The sequence below is a fragment of the Mandrillus leucophaeus genome, unplaced genomic scaffold (assembly GCF_000951045.1).
Source record: "Mandrillus leucophaeus isolate KB7577 unplaced genomic scaffold, Mleu.le_1.0 Scaffold83, whole genome shotgun sequence".
Lineage (NCBI taxonomy): Eukaryota > Metazoa > Chordata > Mammalia > Primates > Cercopithecidae > Mandrillus > Mandrillus leucophaeus.
In genome coordinates, this window is record NW_012109030.1 from 4416263 (window position 1) to 4438296 (window position 22034).

The window sequence follows — 22034 nt, forward strand, 5'->3', positions numbered from 1 at the left end:
GCTGCTTTGGTATGCAGATTATTTCAAATTGTAGGCACCTGGGGAACAGCAGATGCAGGGAGGGGCTCTCTCTGAACTCCCTTATCTGCCCAAAGACTGATCCTCCAAAGGGAACTCAGTTGTGAACTCCCTCCCTGGAAGTGTCATGAACCAGTGAGAATTAACTCTCATCACAAGAGAGGACACTGGAGGTGACACCACACCCAGAGAGACTTTGTCACGGGCTGTCACCTGTTCTTCTGAGGGCCCATTCATCATTCCCCAAAACCATTTACTGTCCCCTAATTTGTCTGCTCCATCCTCCCTCCCCTCTCCCTATAAAGAGGGTATGTATGCTTCTAGATCTCACTCTTCTTTCCTGCGGTGCCCCTGTGTACTTTTCTCCTGTTAACTTACCCGCTATTGGTTTATTTCATAGACTCGACTGAACCCTCAGAAGGTAGAAGGAAAGTCTTCCCTCCCCTGCACACATTGTTGAGAGCTTCCCACAGACCAGGATTTCCATAAATGCACGTGGGATGAGTGAAGAGGCATAGGTTTTTATTTTTCATCTTGACTTTGATGTTAATTTATTGACATACTGGGTCTAGTACTAAACATCCATCCTCACATCTTCTTGAATAACTAATCTGGAATGACTGACATTGAAACATTGTTGTAAATTTCTACCAGTTAATAAAATGCCGATGAAAGCTAAAACATAGAAACCAAAATTGAATATAAATTTGAATGCAACTCTCTTAACTTCCTAATACATTTTTTCTTTACTATATTTTCCTTAGTTAAAAGTGGGTTAACCCACATATTACAATACAAAGTGATTTTCAGAAGTAGCTATTAATTGAAGGTCTTTTCTTTTTTAAAAAAATCTCTACCAATAGCAAAAAAAAAAAAAAAAAAAAATTCCCTAACCTGAGTCTTTTGAATCTGAGTACTATGAGGAAGTGATAAAATGGTTTCTTTAGGCATAGTAGTGCCAAGGCTATCCTTGCTATTATTACTGTCTACCACCCCTTGGAAACGATTTTGTAAATATTAAATATACAGTCTTTCTTACTCGATCTCTTGTGGGATAATGTCCCAATAGTGTATTAATTTGAAAAGTCCTATTTTCTAGGAACATATGAAGACTGGTTAATTTTACAAAATCTCAGAAATGAAAATAACAGTAGGAGTTCAATTTTGTTTCAAACAAAAGTGATTATTAGATTGGTTAAAACAACAATGGGAAAAAAGATGAATGAAAATCTATAAAATGCTTGTAAGTAGGAACAGAAATGGACTGGAAAAAAGTTTGTTTTGGGGATTATTGACAAAGCTTTTTGTACCGGTAATTAATAGTCCCCATGACAGTATCTTAAAAATAAAATATAAGCCTCTTTTGTAGAGATCATAGTTTTTACATAATCTCATCTGTATTATGGTGACTAACAATTAATGATAATTTTTTTAAAATGTATTGATAAGTATGACTCAAGGTATTGCTGATGAAAGAGTTTTTAATTAGAAACGTTCACCTGAGCATTATGAATGTAACTAAGAAGAAACAACTTATGATCCTACTAAGTAGCGTCTTAGGTTTTAGTGCTGGGGATAAAGCTTAGTATCCTGAATTTGATTCAGAATTGATTTTATAGCCAGAGTGGAGGTTAGTACCCAGGTATGTTTTCCTTACCTGCTGAGGCTAGAATTGGTCCACATCTAGTTCTTGCTGTGATATACTCAGTAGACCATGTAGATTAACATGGTTAGAGTTGTCTAAATATGATAGAATCTTTGAATCCCTGAATGATCTTCAGAAAATACAGTTGCAATGAAGCAATTTTTAGAGCCCCTATTGTAGGATTTTTAATTCAACTTCATAGTGATGAGTTGAGAAAGTTTTATTACTATTAAACTGTCCTGGAGTCTTGAATCTTCTTGCATTCAGTGGAAATTACATATGCATGTCAAGTGAAGACCTTGTCGGGGGTTCTTAGTTCACTCCACGCAGCACAAACTGCCACTCTCCTGAGAGGCCAGCCTTGATAGTCTGTCTGGACAGCCACAGGTATCAAAACTTCTCTGGAAGGGAGCACTCCTTGGTAGCCCTCCAAAAAAATAACTGTGCCTCTTACAAGATTAGAATGGGTGCCTGGCCACTGTTGCTGTCACACTTTCACAGGCTCTGCAGAAATGACCACCAAAACCTCTTGTTTTATTCTTGTGACTCTAGATACCTGTAGGGTCCATATTTGTCATTTTATAGTATCTCTGTTTCCATTAGGATTTAATCAAAAAAAGTGAATAGCTGTTTTCTATTTGATCTCATGTAGATTTAAATTAATATGGTTGGGGTGGAATTTGCATTCGATTTATTTATTTCTTGATAGTAACTTATCTGTGTTCTCAGAACTCCTTATAAGAACAAGGTTAAAACATTAGCTTGGATTTGAGTACCCCTCCAATGTTGATTATTTTATTTCCATTTATAGGAGAGGACACTGAGGCCATGGGAAATTAAGTAACCCCATTTAACTTAAACAGCTAGTAAGCAGTGGAATCAGGACTTCACCCAAGGCCTGTCTGACTCCCATGCCATTTTGCAGCACGCTAAACACTTTAGTCTTTCTAAAAGGAGTATATGAAAGGAAAGAAAGATTTCTCAGTTTTTAATTTCTATCTTAAACTCTAGCATTTTGGATTCTTTATAAATTCTGCTAGGACATATAAATGATTTCAGATGACCAGTCAGTTGTTTATGCAAAGCATATTCAAAGTGATTTTCTTTTTAAAATATAGCTATACATCAGTTTTTTTACTAGTGTCAGGGCAGGTCTTTTCTTGAAGATAGTGAGAATCAGCTCCATTGTGCTTGGGAGGAAAAAAGAAGTCTGATCCCTTCCGTCAAGAAAGAGATACTTCTGAGACTCTTCAGTACATAGAACCACAAGGAAAGAGTTTGGGAGTAAACATTTGATATAGCTTGTGTTCCAAAGTTGTATGTAAATCAAATTCTAGTTTAAATGTTTGGCAGTCAGAACCAAAGTGATGGATGCTGAAAGAATCTTTGGGAAGATGACTAATCACCTGTTAATTTACTTGTTCATATTTTCACATCCGATCTGCTTAAAACAGGATATAATTACATGATACATAACATCAGTATAATTACATCAGAAATATTGCTTGCCTTTCGGCTGTGTTTGTAACTCTCACCTAGTTGTTGTTGTCGTTTGTATTTTCCCATGTTTTATGAAGGCCCAGTGACAAAGAGGTCATGTGGAATCTTGGCTGTTCTCTGTGTGTAGCCCTCTACTTCCAGCCCCTTCCACGGTGGTTCTCATATTTTAGTGTGCATCAGAATTTCCTGGAGCGTTGGTTTGAAATTCAGACTTCTGGGTCCCATGCTCAGAGATAGATTCAGTAGGTTTAGGGTAGTCCCAGAAATCTGCATTTTGAACACACAGCCACAGGGGATTCCGATTGCTTTCAGATGCACCTGGGAGCAGCAGCTCCTACAGTCAGAGCTCCCGAATCCATCAGTGATGACAGGTATCAACCCGAGTCTAACAGCGATGATGGGTATCGACCCAAGCCCAACAGCGATGACGGGTATCGACCCGAGCCCAACAGCGATGACGGGTATTGACCCGAGCCCAACAGCGATGACGGGTATCGGCCCCGAGCCCAACACCGATGACGGGTATTGGCCCCAAGCCCAACACTGATGATGGGTATCGGCCCTAAGGCTGACAGTGATGATGGTATCGGCCCCGAGGCTGACAGTGATGACGGGTATCGGCCCCGAGGCTGACAGTGATGACGGGCATCGGCCCCGAGGCTGACAGTGATGACGGATCGGCCCTACAGTAATGATGGGTATTGGCCCCGAGGCTAACAGTGATGATGGGTATTGGCCCCAAGGCTAACAGTGATGACAGGTATCAGCCCCGAGGCTAACAGTGATGACGGGATCGGCCCCGAGTCAGTGATGATGGCTATCGACCCCGAGTCTAACAGCGATGACGGGTATCGGCCCCGAGGCCAACAGCGATGACGGATATCGGCCCCCAGGCCAACAGCAATGACGGATATCGGCCCCGAGGCCAACAGCGATGACGGATATCGGCCCCCAGGCCAACAGCGATGACAGGTATCGGCCCTGAGGCCAACAGCGATGACGGGTGTCGGCCCCGAGGCCAACAGCGATGATGCCCCGAGGCCAACAGCGATGATGGGTGTCGGCCCCGAGGCTAACAGCGATGATGGGGTTAATGGGTATCAACTATACACAACAACCCCTGTGAAACCTGGGCTCCTTCAGCTGTTTCTCACCGTCACCGAGTTTTCTGAAGGCTGCTCCACCTCTCCTGGAATCAGTGAGAAGGAAGGTAGCCTTGTCTCAGCTGCCCTCATTCTTTGAACCTTGGGCATTTAACTCTTTTTTTGTGTGTTATGTGACACAAGGGTCCAGGTTTCAGACATGGCTACAGTGCCTCACCAGGACTAGACGGAATAACCACCCACATCACCAAGGTGGAAGAAGGCACTTCCAGACTCCAGCATAGATCTTACTTACGGATCACTAAACAAATGCCATTTCATTTTCCATATGACTTTGTCATGACAGTCTTGAAGAAAATGGAGAATCTCTTCTTGGCAAGCTCTTGGCCAAAGTCTCCTTGATTGCATATTTGAAACACTTGTTCAGCTGACATTTCCCCAGTGTGTTACAGAAGACATGATTTTTGCTGCTTTTCAGATACTAGATTAAGTCATGAGAACACCAGAATCTTTGCAATATTTTCATTGATGTCGTAAACCTAGAAATCATCAGCAGGTGTGAAATTTCTACTAACAATGTATTTACTGTCCCAAGCCAGTGACTAAGGCATGGCCCTGGTGTTAGGGAATGTGCAGTCTAGTAAGACATGTCAACAGAGCCATGCTCCAGACAGAATAAAATAAATGACAAATGTCTATTACCTGATGGGAGGAGGAGAAAGCACAGAGGATATAAATCTCACCAGGGGAAGACCTCACAGAATCGATGTCTGAACTAGGCCTTGAATGAAGAGAAGTATATCAAATGCAGAGAGAATAGAAAAGGTTAACTACAGAACATGTTTAATGAAACTTAAATTCAGTAAAACATTGGGTGAAAGCCTTTTGCCTCCAGAACTGTTTAAGGCTCATGCTCACTGGTGGATCTTAAGTCCTCAGCAACTTGTTTACCTTAGTATGTTTGACTTCATGAATATAATGCCAGTGAAATGGACTCAGCTATAGTTTACCTCCAAGCATTTTCAGCCAGAGCTGTGCTTCTTAAAGTTGCTTCTGAAAGCTACCTCGGCCCCATCGCAGACCTGATGAATTCGGATCCCTGCGGTTGGGGCCACAGTGAGGCTATGCTTCACCACTGCTTCAACACCGGCCTTCCATAAGCTCAAAAAAGGGATCTCATCTCCTCAGAACTGTGAATTCATATGTTTACTACATAATGAGCAAATGGAAATGTGGAGAAACTTGTTAAGAAGGGTGTGTCTCATTGATCTTTCTTCAGCCTGTCAGATAATGGGCAGGAACCAGTTGTGGATTCCCTTGCAAGGATTCAACTCCAACTCCCAGTTACTGAATTCTTACAAAACCTGGCATTTTACCACCACCACTAGGATTGACAAAAACAGCCTCCTGTCAAAAGAGATATGTTTCTGGAGCATAAACAGGGCCACTGCAGTAGAATGTGCATTGCACAACATTGTGGGCACCGTTGCTGTTGTGGACACTTTCGATTTGTATATTTATTGTGACAGTTTTCCTGCAGCTGAAAGTACAGTGTCTTGCGGAAAGACACCTTTTTAATCTAAATAATGCCTCCACATGGGCCAGCTGTGGCCCTGAAAATAGAAAGCAATGTTTTCTGCGTAGCCCATCTCTTCTTTATTTAACTCCCTGAATTGTTTGGCTCATCGAAGTTGCTCACCAGCATCCTAAGGTAATGCCACATCCTCCTGTTTTCTCTCCTCTTGTGGGGAAGCAGAATTGCTTAATAAGTTCAGAATCAGTCAGATCGCATTCCTGGTAGTTTTTCTTCTGGACCTACAGTTGGTGCCGGTAATCTAGCAAATGTTTCAATTCGGTTCCATAGCAAGTATTGACTATCTCCTACAAGGTGTGCATCAAAAATCTGAAAGACTCAGGAATTGGTATTTGCTAGTATTTCTGCCCTAAAAGTGCATTGCAAATGATCATGGAATACTCACAAAAAAACTAAGAGTGTATGCAAGCTTCCAGTAAGAAAACCCCTTAAAAATTCATAACTTTTGGCCAGGCACGGTGGCTCACACCTGTAATCCCAGCACTTTGGGAGACTGAGGTGGGCAGATCATGAGGTCAAGAGATTGAGACCATCCTGGCCAACATGGTGAAACCCCGTCTCTACTAAAAATAGAAAAATTAGCTGGGCATGGGGGCACGTGCCTGTAGTCCCAGCTGCTCGGGAGGCTGAGGCAGGAGAAGCCAGGAGGTGGAGGTTGTAGTGAGCCGAGATCACGCCACTGCCGTCCAGCCAGGTGACAGAGTGAGAATCCGTCTCAAAAATAATAATAATAATAATAATAATAATAATTCTATAACCTTCATTTAAAATTAACAGAAAGCTGTAATCGATTTTGGCTGCCTGTCAGACATTTTTGTATAAGAGCAAAGCACAGCTATACCTGTCTGTAAAAAACGCTTAGCAGAGAGAGAGGCGCTCCTTTTTGGAATTAATCAGGTCTTCCCTCTGACTGCTCCCTCCAGTCAAGTCTTCTGCTGTATGGACTGTATTTCCAACTCATGTTCCTTGCATCCTACTCTTGGTTGGATTTTGACACCTCTCCATGGTCAGCTGATAGTATTCCTCAGAAACCCTTTTATACTCAGCCCTAGTATCCTTCTATCAGCCCTGCCCCTTGGATCACAGAGTAAATCCAATCTTCATTATTTTAACCACCTTCCTCCCAACACCTCTTTATCACTGCACATACCATTTTGAATCCACTTAGCCAGGTACAACTACATGGGGGCAAATCCCAATTAGAAATGAAGGCAGGACAGTGGAGACCAGGAGATATATAGGACATTCAAGTTTCCTGCAGGGCATGGGGCCTGTGCTGGCCTCTTTCTGAAGAGTCAGCGGTAGCCCTGCTTACCCACACAGCAGTCACCTTGGTGGTGGCATGGGCCACCTAACACTGATACCCGCTTGCGACTACATTATTTTTAGCAGAGGCATCAACTAACTCTTCAAGTTTGAAAACTCAGAAACACCTTGAATGCCTTTTTTTCTTTGCGACTCACCCTGCTTAACTACCTGGCCCTATCAACTCCTTTTGTCCCTCCTCTCTCATTCAGCGCCCTTTGGCTTCTTTGACAGCATCCTGGTCCAGCTGTGCATCACTCTGTCCTTGAAATTCTGCAAAAACACTCTTGAAATGTCCTCCCTAACCCTCCTTTCTCCTTCCAGTTCATACTACTGTATCCTAACAGCCTAGTAACACCCATAAAACCAAATCTCAGGACGTTGTTTTCCTACTTTCTTCCCCTTGGCCTATTCAATCTGAACTCTGGCCTTTTCCAAGCACTCTGTAACTTGAATTTCTCTCTCCTTGTGAACATATTTCCCGGAGCTTCCTCCCAGGTGAGCCAGCCCAGCGCCGACACTGTTCCTCAAGCACCACTCATTCATTGTGGACTCTGTTATGCTGTTCACAGGGCCACAGTGCCCTTCTCTCCCCTCTCTATATAGACAAGCCTGACTCATTCTTCCTGGTTTACCCCAAGTCTCATCCCCTGTACCATGAGACTTTTTCAGATGCCCTAACCTGTACTGATTGCCCCTTTCTCTGAGTACCAGTAGCCCTTACTGCCTTAGACGGCTTAGCAGGGCATCTTAACTCTCTGCCTTGCTGTTGATGACTTCGATGGAGGATGAGCATGTCATTTACTGTGCACACTGGGACACTCTCGAGAATCGGTGTGGTGCTGTTAATTATCTCACTGGGAAAACAGGCGCTTTAAACTTGAACTTTCCTGGGCAGATCGGGATGTACGGTCATGCTGTTTATATTAGGGCATCTTGTCTTCCCAACAAGACTATACGCTCCTGTGGGCAGAGATCATGTTTTATGTTTGCTTTGTATATTCCTTGTCCCGTGAAACAGCACCACTCACATAACTAATGATCAATAAATATAGGAAGGAAGGAAAGAGGGAAGGAATACATCAAAACAGTCCATTTATCTTCTCTGAAAAAGGTGGTTTCTTAAAAATCAAAACAGTACTCCCACATTGGATGCATACAGGGCATGAATAACAAGATAACTACACAACTTCTCCATGACAAGTTGGAAAAGGGCAGCTGAAATTCAAGGAAGTGGAGTATAAGTTTGAAGATTAGAAGAAACAGCAGCCACAGACAGATCAAGTGGTGGATAGGAATCAAGGATAGTGTAATCTTGTCGATCAAAAACATCAAGGTAATCTAAAATAAAAAAACTAAGTTTGTATTTAATGGGGGCTGTGAAAGCATTGATCATTGTTAAATATCAAAGAGAAACCTCCACAGTATGCCACATGGGAAGTGTAGTATGTCGTGCTTTCGTTCATACTACAGAGGAATCATCCTCAAAAGATGAAGTGTAATCATTTTATTGTGGGATTTTGGTTTAAATAAACCTAGTAACGGAATCCACAGTTAGGCTAAATGTGCCCTTTCCTAGTTTTCCTACCTGAAGACTCCTTGACGCATCCGTATACTTCCCCTCCAGGTATATTTTAGCCTTTGTCCTAGCAGCTTGGTGCCCGAAAGAGTGAAGATCAGATAAAAGTCTGAGAATTCCTGTCAGCCTCAGAATGTAAACCCCAAATTTTCCTACAGCTGATCCCAATGAGAAGGGAGTTGCCACCGTGTAAAAAAGAACAGGAAATTGAATTCTACCTCTGAGGCACAGGCCCTGTCCTAACGCCCCAGTGTCCGCGGTGGGACAGTGCATAAACCTCCACTGATGCGTGAGACCCCCGCCCCGCGCCCACCTCCCGAGCCCCTCACCCTTCCTTCTCCCAGCCTCTGTCACCTCTGGGTTAGGGTCTGACCTGAGCCTCCCGCCCATGTTATAATTTACCCTGACACTGGAGGCATTCATTCCATACCTCCTGGCGAGGGGGTAAACTCAGCACCTCGTGGAATGACTTTCAAAGTTCATATACTGAGAAACCTTCACTTTAGAAACAGAAAAACTCATGACTTTTTCCTCATTCATTTATCTAAAGAACAGTCAAGCCCAGTAATGTGTGGAGGGAACGCATGTGTTTTATGCCACTTGCCTAAGGCCTCTGAGCTGGTGATTCCCAATCTTAAATTTTGTGTTGCTTAAGCCTCAGCATTCATTCTATAAAATAAATAAACGAGTTATATGAAACATAATGCACCTTCCAAGTAGAATTTCTATAAATCCCTAATTATTATTATTATTATTTTTTGAGACAGTTTCTGACCTGTCAACCAGGCTGGAGTGCAGTGGTGTGATCTTGGCTCACTGCAACCTCCGCCTTCCAGGCTCAAGCAATTCTCATGTCTCAGCCTCCCGAGTAGCTGGGACTATAGGTGTGTGCCACCACGCCCAGCTAATTTTGAATTTCTAATAGAGAGGGGGTTTCGGCATGTTGACCAGGCTGGTCTTGTACTCCTGACCCCAGGTGATCCGCCTGCTTCAGCCTCCCAAAGTGGTGGGATTACAGGCATGAGCCACTGCGCCCAGCCTATTAAATCCATAATTTTGAAACATTTTTCTTTGCTAATAAAAAAAAAATGGATTCAACAAACATCATTACACTAAAGCTTGTTATTACCCAGATCTTAATACTTAGTAAATATGATGTAACCATTGAAATACACCAGCCATGTTAAACAAAGGCATGGCACAACTCACCAAAGGAGAATTCTTCTTGTTTCCCAACAGTTGTATTATAAATGGGTGCCTCCTTAAATTGATAGAAATTAAAAATAACCTTGTTTAATTTGAGAAACCACTGTCAGCACTTTTTGGCACTTCCTTTTGGACAGAAATGTCATAGTAGCAAAACTGAATGAAGGAGGACAAGGGATATTGTTGTCTATCCCCCCACCCCCGCCACCACACACACACACAGAGAAAAAGAGAGAGAGCGCGCTCTGGCCTCAAATCGGTGAGAATCACTGGGATTCAACAAGACTCTTCAAGCCTCAGAGCCCCACCAGTGTGGGGATAATGAAGGGAGCACTGTGGGATGTAGGTTCACTCCTGACTGTCATTCAAGCTCTTGAACCATCACTTTCTCCAGAAAAAAAGTATGGCTTCACTAACTTTTAAAGTCTCCAGTTAATAATAAAAGCCTCCAGGTCAGAGATTCTGTGGTTCAGAGATGATAGTCCAAATTCTCAGAAGTAAACTTGAAGAACCAGATAAATATGGCTGGGAATCAATTTTATGGATATCTAGGGCCCTTTTCATTACATCAACCAACTGAAAATAGCCCCATACAGTAGCGGTCAGCACTAAGATGAGACGGTCCTCACGGCCAGCTTTTGCAGTCCTTGACTTTTGTGTCTGTACGTCTAACTGCCCCGCAGGCCAGCTCCTGCTAAGGTCTCATGTCTGTAACTCAGTAGGATATTCTCGTTTCATCTGTAAATACTTTGTCTGCAATACTTTTTTTCCTTAATTTGAAGGCATCATTTTTAGGTGCATTAGTTGATGGACTGTGCTAAATTCTGATTGTCAAACTGAATCTGAAATGAACTTCAGGGCTCAGTATGAGACCTCTGGCTATTTACTGAAGAAGTGCTTCCTTCAGTTCCTTCAAGTGAAGTAACAGACCAGAGAAAAAACTTTCTCAGATTTATTCTTTCACCAACCATACATTCACACCTGCCTATTATGTGCCAGCAGTGAACGGAAGATGTGATCTCTGCCCTTGCTTTGAGCTTGCAGTCTTGATGAACACTGGACATTATTATTTTAAAAAATCACTGGTTAACGAACTCAGGCAGGCCTTATCGGGGAAGGTCACGTCTCAGTTGAGACCTGAAGGATGAGATGTACTGCTGTCTTCTCTGTTATTCCCCGAAGGCAAATTACTGAGTCTTCTCCCAGCTCCCTTTTAAAGGTAGCTTTTGGTGCTTATCCCAAAAGTGTATGTGTGTAAGGAGTATAATTGAAATCTAGTCAGCATTGACATTTCTGTGGCATAGCCCTAGGAGAGATTTTCTGATTTGTTCACAGGCTGAAGAATGACATTTGTCCCCATTAGCAGTAGTCTTTAGGTTAAAATGTTGAAATAATAGTGTTCCTCTTCATCTTGAATGTGGTAAAGACATTTGCCAAGAATTTGTTTTCTCTGCCTTCCCCTAAGATTTAAAACAGCTGTTATCAATAATTTACTTCGTACCCCCTCTCTATTTTAAGAATCAAGATGTTCCTCTCCCTTCCATTCTCTCTCTCCTCTCTTCCCTGCCCCAAAATATGATTGTGAGGCCTCCCCAGCCATGTGAAACTGTGAGTCCAATAAACCTGTTTCCTTTATAAATTACCCAGTCTCAGGTATGTCTTTATTAGCAGTATGAGAACAGACTAATACAAGATACTATATGTTTAATTTCTGTAAGTTCTATTTGGTTCTTTTTGAAATCAGCCTGTTACTTTCCTGGTGCATTGAATTTTTCCTTGTTCATTTTAAGCACACTTACTTTGCTGTCCATTGCCATCCGCAAGGGGCGTCTCACCCTGCAGCTCCTGAGTCCGCTGCCTCTGGTATTTGCTGGGTCATTGTATGTATTTCATTATTTTAAATATGAGCTCATCTCTAGCAGGCCTGTTTTTCTTTTCTTTTCTTTTCTTTTCTTTTCTTTTCTTTTCTTTTCTTTTTTCTGTGAGACTCTGTCGTGGCCCAGATTTCAAGGCATCCTTTCAAACTCATTCTGCATTTCCCTCTCTCTGGAGCCCAGGAGTGTCAACAGCAATGCTGCTGCTCACTTACAGTTTTATGCGTTGGTACAACCTCGGATTCCAAACCTCTGTGAGGTGCAGGCCAAGCATTTAATTTTTTTATTTTATTTATTTTTTTTTTAGATGGAGTCTCGCTCTGTCTCCCAGGCCAGAGTGCAGTGGCATGATCTTGGCTCATTGCAACCTCTGCCTCCCAGGTTCAAGCGATTTTCCTGTCCCAGTCTCCCAAGTAGCTGGGATTACAGGTGTGCACCACCACGCCTGGCTAATTTTTGTATTTTCAGTAGAGATGGGGTTTGGCCATGTTGGCCAGGCTGGTCTCAAACTCCTAACTTAGAGTGAATCTGCCCACCTCGGCCTCCCTAAGTGCTGGGATTACAGGTGAGAGCCACCATGCCCGGCCGCATTTAGAATTTTCTAAGAAACTTTCTTTTTCTCCCTCAAAGTCCGGACAGAGCTTGCTCGTTGCCTCCCTGTACTCGGGGGTAGACCCTTGTCCTTCACAGCCTCACCAGAGGCTTTCGCTCCAGCTCCCCACTCACATAGGCCCGAGACCTCCTTGCCCTTGCCCTGTGAGTGTAGAAGCCTGAGCTTCATGTGAGACTGCCTCTCCGCCACCTGCCTCAGAACAGTCGCAGGCTGTGCCTTTGGAATGCACATGCCCTTTCTTGTGGCTGGAGCATTCTCTACCTTCTTTCTCCTTTCTTCAGCTCACCTCCGCTTTTTTCTTTGGTTTCAGCTCAGCCATCACTTTATCTGAAAGTTTTCCCCGCTGCCCACACCCACCCAATAATGGGTGAGGTGCCCCTTGGTATATACCTGGTGCCCGGCTTGTGTAATCACAGGTATGCTCTGGGCAGTCCTTAACTTCTTACTGCCTTTATCTTCCACTTCACTGCAGGCTTTTTGGGGACAAGAGACCATTTGTTCAGTAACACCTAGCATAGTCCTGGCACATTATGTGTGGTGGATACATATGTCTTGAATTAATGCATTTTATTTTTGTAATAAGGTCACAATGAGGTTTAAGTCCCAGATTTGTAAGCCCCCCCCCCCCCGCCCCTGCCAAGTTTGTATACAGGATCAGAGAACGTCATCTTCACCATAGTTGCACTTAATAAGAATCAACAAAAATGTGAGAAAAACCATATGCTGAAATAGATCACATCTCAAGAGAGCACTTGTGACTGTGTGTCCCGTGACGTGCCTCTAAGATTTGTGGGCGCACAGAGGCCAGTGTTGCCCACTCAGTGTGCTGAGGCTGAGGGACATCCAAACACGGGGATCATATGCCATTGAGGACATGTGAAGAGTCAGGCTTGCTGGGCATCCCAGCTACTCAGGAGGCTGAGGCAGAAGAATTGCTTGAGGCCAGGAGTCCAAGGCCAGCCTGGGCAACACAGCGAGATCCCTGTCTTTAAAAAAGAGAGCCAGGCTTTACTCCAACCTGTATAAAATGCTGTCTTCTAGAACACTCTTTGGTTTCTAGAGTGGAATGTCACTCGGTTCCCTTAAGGAAAAGAGGTCTCGTGGGGCTGCCGGTGGAAGTGGCCAGGAACAGGGCTGCTGTAAGGCCTGGACTCTGCATCCCTCTCCACGAGCATTGTCTCTGTGTCTCCGGTCGCCGCTTCTCTTTGCACATCCGCTTCATTCTCCCCTCCCTGCTGGCTGACCTCCTCCTTTTGCTTGCTGGCTCCTCACAGTTCTGGTTTGCACACAGTAGGCGCATCATGCTACTCGCATTGTGACATTTTGGCATGGCCAGCTCCTGCTGAACCCCTCGTTCCCTCATTGCCTGCCATTCTGAGGAGGAGGACAGAGAGGGCCCAGCTCATCACTTGACATATCTGCGGCTTGGCTCCCCTTAGGTCAAGGGTGCATCATCCTGCAGCCAAGCCGTGGCTTACAGGGCACTGGGACAAAGCAGTCCTGCCCATTTGGGCAGCAGGGGCGAGAAGTGGGCAGTTTCCTGTGGACATCCTGATCTTTCTCCGCGTGTACCAGTCAATCTTCTGTTTGGTTGGTCCCCCGTTTCTAGCCCCTTGACCCCAACAAGTAAAGTACTGGGTTATGACATCAAATGTTTCAGATATAGAAAGAGAATCCCTCACCCCTGCATTGCATATCACTTAATTGTCATTCTAGTTGATGTATCAACCAAGTATTATGTGTAGGTTTAGGTTTAGGTCTGAATTTCCTGGGTGGTCTACTAAAATCAGATTTCTGAGCCTGCATGCTGAGAACCCATTCCAAGACAATTCCACCAAGATGTGGAGGACCATCAGGCCCTGCCTGAATAGCCACCCTTGATTCTAGCTCTTTCCCCACCTCTCATAGTGTTTTACATGCCACAGTTACTGTTATTTTAATACAATGGATATCAAGACTACAATTTTATGTTTCCACTTTCTCCTTGAAAATGGAAAATGATGCGCTAAATATTATTGGAGAAAAGATGTACTGTATTAGATCCAGATAAAATTTGAGCCACAGTCATCAGATCTCAGAGTTCAAAGTATGTGTATATCCATCCTACCCACAGCCCAGTTTCCAGGCACAGCTCCCCTGCCGCGCACTCACCTGGCCTCCTGGGGACAGGTAATCCACCAGCCTCTGCCCTCTTCCTCTCCCCAGCTGGCCACCATGGTTCTGTTTTGTGAGGTTGAAAGTAACACCCAGCATTCTCAAGTTTAACATGGGAGGATGCACTTAGCTATGGCTTTGTTTGTTTACCATTCAACCATTTTTCTTTTACAGTCACTGTGTGCTCAGATACAACTGTAAACATTAAGTCATTTATGTGGAAAATAACTCCTGTTAGCTGTGCCGTCTCAGGCCAGTCATTTAAGCTGTCCATACTTGGATTTTGTCCAGATTTCACAGTGACCTGAAGGCTCTTCCCACCGACCCCTGCTTCTTGAAGTGTCTACTAGACACAGTGACTTCCTTTCAAAGTCCATGCCACATTCTGCTTTTCCCAGCACAACCAGCCAGAAAAACCCAAATTAAAAGTCCCTCAGGAGAACGACAGTGTGGATAGATCGCTGTTTGGGGAACACGGCCAGTCTGCCCTGTTCACAGAGTGGCGCATTCAGCATGTCAGACACGCCACGCGCTGCCGCCTTCACTTCATGATGACATGAGGAGCAGCATTCTGAAGGAAGGGTCTGCCCGGCCACCAGCAGCTGATTCATTATTTATATACAATTAAAGGGCAGGGTTCAAATGAATGCTAGCATCTGGGAAAAGGCATTACTCATGGACAGATCAGATTGAGCATTTGTCATTTCTCTAGTGACTTCACATAAGCCCTGTGCCTTGGGACTCAAATTATATTAAGCAGAAGAGATGCTTTAACTCTTTTATTTACTTTAATTGTTGATCTTATTTCACTTTTTCAGATTATCTGGGCTCGTTTAAAGGTAGCCCTTGCTGCTGCTTCATATATTAAAATAGGAACGGAGGAAAATTTCTTTTTAGAACCTATTGCATTCTAAAGATGAATGCAGATGATTCCACTATGGTTCTTAATGACCCACTGTTAACATAGTAGAAAACTCAGTGCATTAATGCAATACCCCTTTTCACATCATTACTCCTAATGGAACTGTTACCAGGATAATAGCTTGACCTTTAGCTATAGATTCAGGGAGCAAAAATGCATTCTGTCTCCCCAATACCTCTATTCACATAGCGTATTGACTGTTCGCAGATCAATGCAATGACAGTCTTTTGGCCTTGTCCTTGAGGCCTCATCTGCTATCGTAAGGGAGAGAATAGGATTTCATCTTCAGTAAGTGAATTCTAGTTAAAAGTCTCTTTTAAGTTTAGACATAATCCATGAACTAGCGTGTCAATAATGTGTCCGGTGGAAATATTTATTTGTATAGGTATTTTTTGAAAAGCCTATTGCTGCACCTTCAGAGATCTTAGACACAGACCCAGGAGATAGTGATTTTCTTGGCTTCTTTCTATTGAAACCAAGTAAGTTTTCATTGAAACTAGAAAAAAATAACCAGACACAGCTGCCCTTTTAGTTACTGAGAGAATATTTGAGCTTAAGGTTGGACTAGAAGGGTCTGGTCTGAACCTCCTCATGACATGGGAGCAGAGTCCACAGTCTCCTTTGGCTTATCTTGAACTTGCTTGTCCGCACACATGGGAGTCATTCAATGTGGTGTAGTCCAAATCCACTTTGTTAATTTGGAGCCATGACTTTCTAATGTGTGCTAATTTGGACACATGCATTTCACAACCCAAGAAAAGAGGGGTTGCTATGGAAATTAACTGTGTAAATAATATTACAAGGGGGGAGATGTTTACCTGCTGTGACAGTGATTTTTGTAGTACACATTTTTCCATAAAAGAATAGGATGCTAAACAGAAATATTTTGTTCTATTTATTAAAACAGGACTTCAAGAACCTTTTGGAAATTATCTGATTAGTAAATGTTCTTGTGGGTATTTGAAGGCAATAAGACCTTGCTTCTTTAAATAGATCCTATTAATTAAAGACTTCCTGCTAATTCAGATAGACCATTTTCCCTCAATTAGCCTAAATTTGTAAGCTAATGTATTTGCTTCCATTAGAAACAAAACTGGAAAACATGTTGGCTTATTTATCAAATGCTTGAGTTCTTCTTCAGAAAAACGCACTATAGTAGGTGTTTTGAGGGAGACAAAAGAGATGAAGACACTGAAGTTGCTTAGAATCTAGTGGCAGAGATTTGAAAGTATGTGCACCCCCAGGGATAGCCTTTCCTCGGCACATCCCCGCCTTGCTCTCCCGGTCCCCCCATATCATACATCGGGCAGCCTAGTTGATTTTCTCCCCAGTCATTAATTGTGCTTTCTAAGCATCACTGCCCCTCTCCCCAGGTGGGGCTCTGATGGAACCTTTCCACTAAGACTTCCTCTTGCTCCCTGGTCCCACTGTCATCCTGATCACTTGTCTGTCCACATGACTGATGGCCTAGCCTATGTAGTAGCTGGACCTCATCCACGGTGACATTCACCTCTACTGCATTTCAGCCCCGTACTGTTGGCCACACCTTAGCATCCTCACACGCAGCTGCTCCTCAGCTGCTGCTGTATTCTCCAGTATCTCGGGGAACAATTCTTCTAGCTCCATGACTCCTGCTTGCCAACCCATTGACATCTGCATTCCCTGATCTCTATAGATAGCTCCAAGCCCATGATTCTTTTTCTGTGTTCACATCCATCCTAGATTTGGGGGGGTGAAGGAGAGGGGAGGAGTGGAGAGGTGAGTTCATTCATGCCCGGTCACACCTTCAGCATCTTCAAGGGCTTATATCCGTGTTCTTCTGCCAAAACTCTCCAGCAAAACCCTGAGCCTAGAGCAGCCCTACCATCCGGTGTTCTAAAGGAGCTGCAGGGACTGAGGTGGAGAGCCTGTAGACTCTCACCGCGCTGCATAGCCCTACCACGTAGCCCGTCTGCGGCTTGGCAGTGGTATCAGTTGTCTGCGGTCTGCTTCCTCTCTGATTCTTCTGAGAGATGATCCCACACCTCCTCTACACCCTCCATCCTCCAGAGCCCCTCACCCCTGAGCTCACTGAGGGCTCAGGAGTGTTTGCTCCAGCCTAGAACCACTTCTGAATCGACCATCTTCCCTTCCTGTGGGTTCCAAAGAGGATGTTTCCCTCCTTTTGTTGGAGGCAGCCCCTCCATTTCTATTCCAGATCCATCAGCCCCAGCCCCCTAGGGTGATGCCTTTGACTGTCTCCTCCTTCTCCCTGAATCCTGTTCTCTCCTGCCACACCACCGCTCCCTCAGCCTGCACACCACACCCACATCCCTGTCCCTCAGCCCTCCTGTCTCCCCTCTTCTTCCACCCTCCCCTCTGGGCCAGGTGTCCTGAGAGTGACCACCCTCCCCGGCCCTTGCTGACCTTCAGAGGGCACCAAGCCACCCCTTCTGTCCCTCTTCTGCACTGCAACCTGCTGGTCCCTCCTTTTTATTAGGACCACTCACTGGCCTTCCCACCAGTCTCCCCATCCCTCCTGCCTGTCCAGCCGCGCTTGGGCCCCTTCCTGTGCTCTTCTGCCTCCACCTTCTCTTTGGCAGCCTGGCATTCCCCAGAGCTCCCAACCCAGCCTGTGCCCTTTCCACTCTCCGTGTTCTCTCTGGTGGACGTTCTCTCTCTCACTGTTTTGTTTGTTTGTTTTTGAGTCAGAGTCTTGCTCCGTCGCCCAGGCTGGAATGCAGTGGTGCGATCTCGGCTCACTACAACCTCTGTCTGTCAGGTTCAAGCGATTCTCCTACCTCTGCCTTCTGAGTAGCTGGGACTGCATGTGCGTGCCACCATGCCTGGCTAGTGTTTTTATTTTTAGTAAAGATGGGGTTTCACCATGTTGGCCAGGCTGGGCTCGAACTCCTAACCTCAAGTGATCCACCCGCCTTGGCCTCCCAGAGTACTGGGATTACAGGCATGAGCCACCATGCCCGGCCTCTCTCACTGTTTTAACCACCACATGTATGTCTGTGCCTCTTAAACCAGTGTGTTCAGCTTGGCCCCTTCTCTGAACTGTAGATTTCTCTGTCTAAATACACTTGGCCTCCTTGTCTGCAGGTTCCACATCCACAGATTCAACCAGCTACCGATTGAAAATATTCAGAAAAAAAAAAAAAATTCAATGCAACAATAAAAAGTCATGCAAATAGGCTGGGCGCCCCTCCACTGCTGTTGTATGCTCTGGTATCTCAAGGCACAGTTGCACAAGTTGCTTAAGGTCTCACTCGATTGTCCAGGCTGGAGTGTAATGGTGTGATCATAGCTCACTGCAGCCTCAAACTCCTAGACTCAAGTGATCCTCCTGCCTCAGCCTCCTGAGTAGCTGGAACCACAGGCTTGCACCACCACTCCCGGATTATTGATTGATTGATTGAGACAGGGTCTCACTGTGTTGCCCAGGCTGGTCTCAAACTCCCAGCCTCAAGCAACCCTCCCGCCTTAGCCTTCTAAAGTGTTGAAATTACAGGCATGACCCACCATGCCTGGCCTCTATCAGGGACCTGAACATCTGCAGATTCTGGGATCTCCTGGAACCAGGACTGTCTCTGCCATCTCCACGTGGGTGCTCCACAAACACCCCAAACTCAGCATGCTCCAAACCAAGCCTGTGATGTCCTTTCAGCTCACACACCTTGCCTTTCTTCTCTTTTTACCACATCATGTGATGAACCAAACAATGGCAGTTCTCTGAGAGGCCCTAGATGCGTCTCTAGCTCAGGCTTTTGCAGTAGCTTCCTGAAGGGGAGCTCCCTGCTTCGCTCTGGGCTCCCTGAAATGTGTCCACCACGCTACTGACATTGATCTCGTCCTGCACAATTGGATTGTCGCCATGTAGTTGACAGTAGAGATCACATATATCTGCTTTTCTCTTTCAAATTATTTCCTTAGGATAAATTTCCAGGAGTAAGATTACCAGTCCAAAGGTACAACAGTTTTATGTCTCCCATTAAATATTACTGATTTCTCCAAAGGATTTTCCCTGTTTGCACCAACAGTAATGTTTGAATGTGCCAGTTTTATCAGTATCAAGTATTAGCTTTCTAACGTTGTTCTTCTAATTTTAGTAGGTATAAAGTGTGTTTTGCAGTTCTTTGGTTTACATATTAATTGAACATTTTTCCTAATATTTTTTGTTAAATATTTTTTGCCCATTTCTCTATGGGGACTTTCGAGGTTACTCGTTTATGTAAATGAGCTCTTTATCTGACGGTAGATCGTGAACCTTTTCGGTCACATTTAGTACAACTAGCTTTTCTCATTCTGATGAAATGCCTTATTTTCCATTCAATAGAAATTTTACCTTTTTCCATAGCTGAATCTGTCAATATTTTCTTTTGTCTTTTTTTTTTTAAGAGAAACCTTTTCAAAACATCGAAATTACCAATATTTTAAATACCAAGGAGGCAATGGGATGTCATGGCCTACCAGATCTTGACCTTACGAAGGACAGGTTGAAAAGATGAGTTTCAAAGTGCTCAGGAGTGAGTGTGAGGCGGAAACGTCAACCCCAGCGCCGCGTGTGCGGCCACACACTGTGCACAGCCCTCCCACCATCACTGTCCCGCCTGCCTTGTGTCCTGCCATGGGGTTCTCCTTAGTTCCCTTTGTGCTTAATCGGGTAGTTCTTTCCTGGGCGCTCATGTGATGTGCAAGGTGTTGACTTGAAGTAGAACTGGAACTTTCATCACGACACCAACTGCATTATTATTTGAGTACTGATTGAGTTAGTAGAAATCACCAGGAGAAAGACCATCTTTTCGTGTTAATTTTGCATTCAATTTTGAATTGGCAACAAAAAACTGAACTCTTTTAATATATTTGCAAAACCTTGCCATAAGGTCAGTAGACCCTTAGGGAGCATTTTCTTCTCTGCCTATAAGATATATACAGATGGATGTGGAGCCAGTAGGAAGAGCAGCTTCCATGCAGACTACTTAGTGAGTATCGCCAGTTTCATTTTGAAGCACAATGCACTGGACCTAGCCAGGACCTGTCAATCTCCATCTCTGCCAAAGAAATATAATCCAGATACTGAAGATACAGAACTGACATCCTTTAGAAATACACTTTTTTTTAGACCAGGCGCAGTGGCTCACGCCTGTAATCCCAGCACTTTGGGAGGCCAAGGCAGGCGGATCACCTGAGGTCGGGAGTTTGAGACCAGCCTGACCAACATGGAGAAACCCCGTCTCTACTAAAAATACAAAATTAGCTGGGCCTGGTGGCACATGCCTATAATCCCAGCTACTAGGGAGGCTGAGGCAGGAGAATTGCTTGAACCTGGGAGGCGGAGGTTGCGGTGAGCTGAGATCGTGCCATTGCACTCCAGCCTGGGCAACAAGAGTGAAACTCTGCCTCAAAAAAAAAAAAAAAAAAAAAGAAATACACTTTTTTTTCTTTGTAGAATATGTATCTGTTTCAGATCTGCATATTTTACTTAAGGTATTCAACAAGATTTTACATTTTCTTTCAGTCTTCACAGAAAAGTACTGTACAGCTCACCATGTGGATAAGCTTCCTGGCCCAAGAGACTGGGTACAGATTCTACAGGATCAAATTAAACTGGCCAGAAGAAGGTTAAAAAGAGGCTCAGGTATGACTAAGGTGCAGAAAAAAAATTGGAGAAGCACTTAGGAATTCTTCGACTTTATAAAGTACAATACTTGGCTCTAGGTTATTTCAGCGTCTTGTCTTTTGAAGGACAGACTGTGTATAATCTGCTGTGCTTTGCTCTCTTAAAGTCTTATTCAGGTGAATTTTGAAACTCACCTTCGGACTAAATAGTAAAAATTATGTCAGGCCACTTGCTTTGAAGAGTACAAGTGAAAAAGACTGCTAATCTCATTTGTAGTCTAATGCTCTTATATATGAAAACTGGGTCTCTTTGATGGTTTGCTTCTGTTTACCTATTGATTTTTATTTGTTTGAATCTGCGTGACTTTATGAAAGTACAAGTTGCTTAAGGTTAAAAAAAAGAAGAAGAAAAAAAACTCTTCTACCAGCAACACCACATCAAGTAAAAGGGATTTTAAGTGGGGGGTGTGTATGCCCACGCGTGCATGCACGGGTTGTGTATGTGGGTTTTAAATTCTGGGCTTGGAGATTCTGGGATTATTCCTCCAGGAAAAGTGAGCACCAGGAGAATTACAACTGTTCAGATTTGGTCATTGAAGTCTCCGCTTCCCCAAGGTGACGGTGGGGGCCAATTTCCTAATGAAGAATCCCTGTGTAGTCAGCTTTCTCCCATCAAATAAGAGTAACTATCTGTAGGAGGCCACACATCTCTAGATAAGATTTTTTAATTTCATATATGTTAGTGTAGCCATTATGGAAAGCAGTATGGAAGTTCCAGAAAAACTAAAAATAGTTGGGAGGCTGAGGCAGGAGGATTGCTTGAGCCCAGGAGTTCCAGACCAGCATGGGCAACATCTCCAGATGTTTTGTGGAGACCCTATCTACACACACACACACACACACACACACACACAAAC

The 22034-nt window shown here is 44.1% G+C and overlaps 1 protein-coding gene across 1 annotated transcript in view; it reads left to right on the forward strand.

Annotated features, from left to right (window-relative positions):
* Positions 1-22034, forward strand: part of BEND7 (BEN domain containing 7) — a 78003-nt gene that overhangs the window by 50113 nt on the left and 5856 nt on the right. The window contains exon 7 of the mRNA XM_011968136.1: positions 21017-21136. Within this exon, the coding sequence (XP_011823526.1) occupies positions 21017-21136 (120 nt within the window). The remainder of the gene's footprint in view (positions 1-21016; positions 21137-22034) is intronic.